General features: G+C 43.5%; 1 protein-coding gene across 1 annotated transcript in view; it reads right to left on the reverse strand.

Moving 5' to 3' along the window:
• pxdc1b (PX domain containing 1b) overlaps positions 1-959 on the reverse strand; it is a 45260-nt gene extending 44301 nt beyond the window's left edge. The window contains exon 1 of the mRNA XM_043719478.1: positions 133-959. Within this exon, the coding sequence (XP_043575413.1) occupies positions 133-382 (250 nt within the window). The 5' untranslated portion in view covers positions 383-959. The remainder of the gene's footprint in view (positions 1-132) is intronic.
• Positions 960-6524: the final 5565 nt, after the last annotated feature.

The following is a 6524-nucleotide window of genomic DNA, read 5'->3' on the forward strand; positions in this document are numbered from 1 at the left end:
TCCACATACACACACACTCACACCCCGCCCCCCACACACACATCTCCCCCCAACACACACATTGCTCTGTTGTTGGCTGAGGCGAGTCTAACTTGAATCCTTAATTTAGACAGGAATGTGAAGTGACCAAACCTTCGACCAGAGGGCAGCGGGAAAGTTCCGCCTGGTCTTCGGGGAAGGCGTCCGTCAGCCTCTTCAAGACCCTGGCCAGGTCGGCGTAACTCCGGTGTAAGTACAGCACGTTCCTGTCCGACCACTCGGTCCTGATCTCGAAAAACTCTTCCTCCCTCCGGTTGACGATGAGTTTCCTGACACCGTTCACCCAGCAGTCCCTCACGAACATGTTCACCAGAGAGGTTCCTTCAAACACCGCGGAGGCCATTCCCCCATCAACCCAGCATGTTGGGGTTGGGTGGTTGGGAGGGGGGGGGGGGCAGAGGAGAGGATCGAAAATTCAAGCAAAAAAGTTAATCTTCCTCAACCGATCCAAGTTTGAACTGGTAGTGGAGGTCTGTAATATTAAACAAAATGAAACGCGCCGACTAGATTCCAGATCCTCACTTTGATGATGCTTTTCCAAAGCCTTGAGTTGCTCCTGTGTCTGTTTTATCCTTTCTCCCTCTCCCCCGTCTCCTGCTCTTTCACCTCACCTTTAGGAATGTGAATGTTGACAGTTCCTTTCAGGTCTTGCAACTTAACCGAGCTGTCAGTGCTGGCCTGTCACAAGATGCTGCTGTCATCTGTCAACCATAACCAGCCCCTTCTCTCTCTCTCCCTTTCCCTCTCTCTCTCTCTCTGTAGCTCTGATCTCACTCTTGGCCGACAGCTCAACTTTACTTCAGACACGTACTTCCAGGGAAATGAGGTTTCTTCCGCAAGATCCCTGACATCATTCCCAGGAATGTCTCTCTCTCTCTCTCTGTGTATGAACGCTGCGTCTGTTTGGCTGGGGAGTAACACCAAGGCACTGCACACAGAGACACATTAAAGGAATTATCCCTGACAGAATGTCCCGCCTTTATCGACACTCAGCCCCTCCCGGAGAGAGCAAGAGACAGCCCCTCATCCCAAATGTTACCCTCTGCTCCCTCACCACATTCACTTCCACAAGCGAAACGCATCCTCTCTCCACACACACAAAAAATAACTGAATTGCTCTTGTTCAATAATAAAGTGCCCTCCAGTAACGCATCTTCTTTACTCCCATGGAATCATATATTCCCTACAGTGAGGAAACGGGACATATCCACACCGACCCTCCAAAGAGTATCCCACCCATACCCATTCCCCTACCCTGATTTATCCAGCTAGCCTACACATCCCTGAACATTACGGGCAATTTAGCATGGCCAATTCACCTAACTGCACATCTTTATGTGAATCAAAACAGAAATGTTTCCACAAAGTATATAATGTGCACGTGGTGGAATGTAAACACACTGAAACCCAGGGGTGAACTATGTCCCGCCCCCATCGTGTGCAGAAAACCTCCATTTCCTGATTGATTGCAAATTTTCCCTCTGATGTAAGTTGTCAGTACTTAAGGGGCTCTTGAGGTAGTGCATCTGCCCCTGGACTGAGAAACCCAGATACAAGTCTCACCTTCAAGTATGTAATTACATCTCTGAAACAGGTTGTATCGGAAAAAAATAGGTTTATAACTTATCATCGAGCCATTTTTTAGAAATAGCACAAACATAAGTGAGATTTTTATTCACTCGGTTCAGGGATGTTTTGAACAATAATCTATATTATGGCACCACGATACACTTCAGGAGTAGGTGGGATTTGAAACTGCATCACCTGTCTCAGAGGTGAGTACACTATCACTACAGGACAAGACCGTTGGTTGGATGGAGTTGTTGAAAAATCACACACACACACACACAGATTGGCATTTCATTTTGGAAACCATTGGTGTTAAACAGCCAGATCCGACACAAGGTGAAGGTGAGAGTGAACATCTAGTTGTGGTGAAAAGTCCCAGATGGTGCATGGCGTGCTAAAAATTACTAGTATTGTTTTTTTTTATCTTTCTGTGTTCTTAATTAAGATAACGAGGAAACGGCAGTGACACGGGAAGGCTTTTTTGACGACCCGTGACGATAACCTGTCACCGGGCTGTATTGTTCCATTTGAAGGACATGCTTGTGTATTTCTGGGCCTTGTGGAGACTGGGCTGCAGTTCTGCTTTCAGGAAACTGAGCGAGCTGTGAGACAGAGAAGTTGCACATGAATGGCGTGACATTGTGAAATCAGTATTTAGGGTATTCTGAAAAGGCGGAAGTGTGTCTTGTCTGTGGGTGTGTGGGGCGGTGGGAGGGTCTAATGTACAGCCCATCCACAGACAGAGAACAACAAAATCCGTATGGTTTACAGCTGGCAAGAAACGTTACATTTTCAATGCAAAGATAAAATATGTACTGAAGTTTAGCAGGCAGTGCATATCCTCCCCGGTCATGCCGGGCAGTAGGTTACATCAGGTTACTCAATAGATGAACATTCCAGTGCCACCAAAGATGCTCTCAGAGCAGTGTTACACAGAACGTGTCCTAACACAGCAGACAGGGTCTCATCTGACCCCTTCGGTACACATCAGAGTGCAGCCCCTGGGTCTGAGTGCACTTGAAACAACATTGAGCGGACTTCCTGACATCACAGCATTCTTTAAAACGTTCGGCTGGTGGTCTAGATCTTTTAGTCATTTCACAAAGCGAAACAGGATCCATATTTGAAAAATATTGAAAAAGCCATGGGCTAGGATGGGAATCTCTAACACAATGTGCCTGCATTCAAATACAGAACCTTACCTGGTATGTTTGTACACAAGTACACAACTCTAACTGGGTGTATTTGTATGAGTACAAAACTCTAACCAAGTGCATTGTACATGTGTGGTCTGTTTGCACACAAATATAGAATCCTAACTGGGTGTACTTGTATATGAACACAGGAGTCTAACTGGATATGTCAGTACATATGTACAGTATTTCAACCAGTTGTGTTCGTACATGCAACTGACATACCTAAAGAATAATTCAAGTTGGCCAATGTAAATCAGATGTTGCTGGCTATGAAGTGAAGTTTATGCTTGGAGTCATGTGTTATTACCACAACTTTAAATGGATAAAGCAGGCCACAGAGAGTGCACAGATAGATGTGAAATCCACAGACTCCAGTAATTAAAAAAGTTGGTACATAAAACAATGTAAACAATGTTGGTACATAAAACAATTATCTGCAGAATCCAAACTAAATGTAAACAATATCACGCACTAAATGACCATAACAGCCCAGATAACAATCTGCTGCATAGGCCAGAGTCTGCAATTCCCATTTGTAAGGAATGACTGCCAGGTTTGCAAGACTGTGGAAGAAGTCCTATCTATCAGGCTGTTTCCCTTTCAACTTAGCTGCCTAGTCATGCCAATGGAGTGGTTCTTCCGCCATCTTGTATCTTTTCTTAGCTGTTGCATTGTCCATGAAGATCAAATGGAGATGAGCTTGAATTTACATTCACAATATAGTTGGATTCAATGTTGCAGGCAGCACATTGAGAATGTTCCTTCTAAAACCTTGCCCCACGTCCACTTTACATGAATTTCTGGGTGGAAGGGTGTGGGTAAGTTTCAGGGGCATGAACTCCATAAGTTAATTTTGAAGATGGTGTTTTCCCATGAACATTTCACAATTTATAGTTTTTTGAATTAAAATGATCTGCAAGATAAGTTGCATTTGTTTATTTCTTATTTTATAGAGACTACTGCTTCATTACAACCTGTCTGAACACTCTCCCACATACCTGTCACCCCTTCACAGAAGTCCCCTTCCCAGCCAGTGGTTTAGCCGTTTTGCTCTGCCCACTCCAAACCCATTAATTCAGAGAGATCCTACTCCTTCTCACATCCTGAATAATATAGGTGTTTTTCTTCGCCCTGTACCTCCCAATCCCACCTACTCTAAGATGTGTGCACAATATCTCCCTAATCTCTCTGCCAGTCACAACTCTGACCTGAATGATCTCGTTTCATTCTGGGAGCAGCTTCTGCATAAGGGAGGAAGTTCCAGACCTATTAACCAGACTAGAAATTCCTTCTTGTAGCCACAAAGCATAGGTATGTGCTGAAGCTGTGATCAACACTGTGAAGGTAATTAGGAATGAAGAGACGGATGATTTCCTGCTGTTGCATTCTGAATTTGCCAGGTTTTGTAGATTTGTGTAGAGCACATGTCCATTTCATTTCTCTTTGGTTTTATGATGCTTGTAATGCAGTAATGTGTCACTTAATTACTATCAGTGTTAATTCATTCACAAGCCAAAACAATCTAGACAGCAACCTTTTTACGTAACGCTGGATGTATTTCCAGAATGCAACATTACGTATGTCAACCTCCTCCCTAACCAGCACCAACGTGTTTCTGAAAACCAAAATAATTCATTAACAAGTAACAGCCCTTTCAATGTGCACCATAACAGGAATTAAATCCTCAAAGGAAACTTACAAAATTTAAGTTAACATTTGATTATCGGGAGTATTAGTTCATTCCAGACCCAGAGGTACCATCATAGAATCCCTACAGTGTCAAAACAGACCATTTAGCCCATCATGTCCACATTGATCCTCTGAAGAGTATCCCACCCAGACTCACTATAATCCTGTATTTCCCATGGCTAACCCACCTAGCCTGTACATTATGGGCAATTTAACATAGTCAATCTACCTAATCTGCACATCTTTGCATAATGGGAGGAAACTAGAGCACCCAGAGGAACCCCATGCAGATACAGGAAGAATGTGCACACAGACAGTCACCTGAGGCTGGAATCAAACCTGGGTCTCTGGTGGTGTGAGGCACCAGTGCTAACCACTGTGCCACCATGCTGTACCCATCGGTCATGGAAGTCCTCAAGTGTACAAGTAAACACTACATGCTCTTTCAGCTGTGGGTGCAGGCATGACCATAGGAAAAGTGCAGGCAACTGGATCTAATGAGTCCTCCCCCTCCACAGCCCACAGTCTGAACCTGTGAATTGCCATCTTGACTGGACCCAGCAGCAAATCCAGGAGGTGGTCCTCTGATCTGACCAGAAACGCGCAGCAGGTTAGGCAGCATCCAAGAAGCAGGAGAATTGACGTTTTGGGCATAAGCCCTTCTTCAGGAATCCTGAAGAAGGGCTTATGCCTGAAACGTTGATTCTCCTGCTCCTTGGATGCTGCCTGACCTGCTGCACTTTTCCAGCAACACATTTCCAGCTCTGATCTCCAGCATCTGCAGTCCTCACTTTCTCCTCTGATCTGACCACACCTCCTTCCTCACCAGATGGCTGAGGATCAGGAGGGTGGGTTTGAAATGAAGCCAAAGATTAAGAAGAAGCCCTTCAAAAAAAGAGGAAGTATCCCTTCATATGTGTTCGATAGGCTTAATCATTCAGTATCCTCCATCTGGACATTCTTAAGCTTAAGAATACAATTAACAATCATAATCATTATATGTTCCTATTTCCTTCCACATTGTTCTGATATATATGGAAATCATTCTTTTTCTTTTTGCTTTACAATTACCTGAATATTAAATCTTGCTCTGCCTTTCCCATCTTCCATGAGACCTGTATCATCTAGAATGGCAAGGCTAGCAGACACAGATTCCCATACCATCCAGACTTGGAAATATATTGCTATTCCTTCACTGTCATTACGTCAAAATTCTGCTCCAAAAGCACTGTGCATGTACCCACTTTGTACAACTCTGTTCAAAAAGACAGCTCACCACCACCTTCCCAATGGCTGCTAAGGACATTAGTGAATTAAGAGCAAATAGAGTTAAATTTTTCAACAATTAATATCTGCCATTTTTTAATCAGCCAACTGCACACTTCAGATTAATTTGCTCTTTTTTCTGATCCTCTGGAAAGGGTCATGGTACATACACATCTGGTGTGAGAATGACCATTGGTTAGAGTGAGCTGAATACCAGCCGCTATGAATTCCAGGTGGAGATAGTTAGTGGAGAGAGCAATCCTCTCTAGGTAAATGTGAAGGGTATAAAAACTAAAATCCTTCAAAATAAATGAGAGATAAATCTAACTAATGGCTTCTTCAAGAGAAAATAAAATAAAAATCACACAACACCAGGTTATAGTCCAACAGGTTTGTTTGGAAGTAAACCTAGTGGACTATAACCTGGTGTTGAGTAATTGTTAACTTTGTCCACTGGCACTGGCACCTCCACATCAAGAGAAAATAATACAGTGGGTGGAATTTTCCCAGCCCCTCATTGGCATGGGCGATGGCGAGTCAGTTTTGGGAAAATATGAAGAGAATGGAAAAAAAAAGATTTTTAATGTTGACAGAAAAAAGTTGGATTTTCTACCCTAGGTCTCGCTAGTGAGAGGTGAGGGCCCTATTTGCATTTCTTTACATCTCATTTTAACCTAATCTTGCTGCATTTATATGCAAGTTGTTATATTCCCAGGAAGTAGAGAAAAACTAGACAGCAACAATTCCCGGCCTGAAAGTCTGAGC

Source organism: Chiloscyllium plagiosum, chromosome 29 (assembly GCF_004010195.1).
Source record: "Chiloscyllium plagiosum isolate BGI_BamShark_2017 chromosome 29, ASM401019v2, whole genome shotgun sequence".
Lineage (NCBI taxonomy): Eukaryota > Metazoa > Chordata > Chondrichthyes > Orectolobiformes > Hemiscylliidae > Chiloscyllium > Chiloscyllium plagiosum.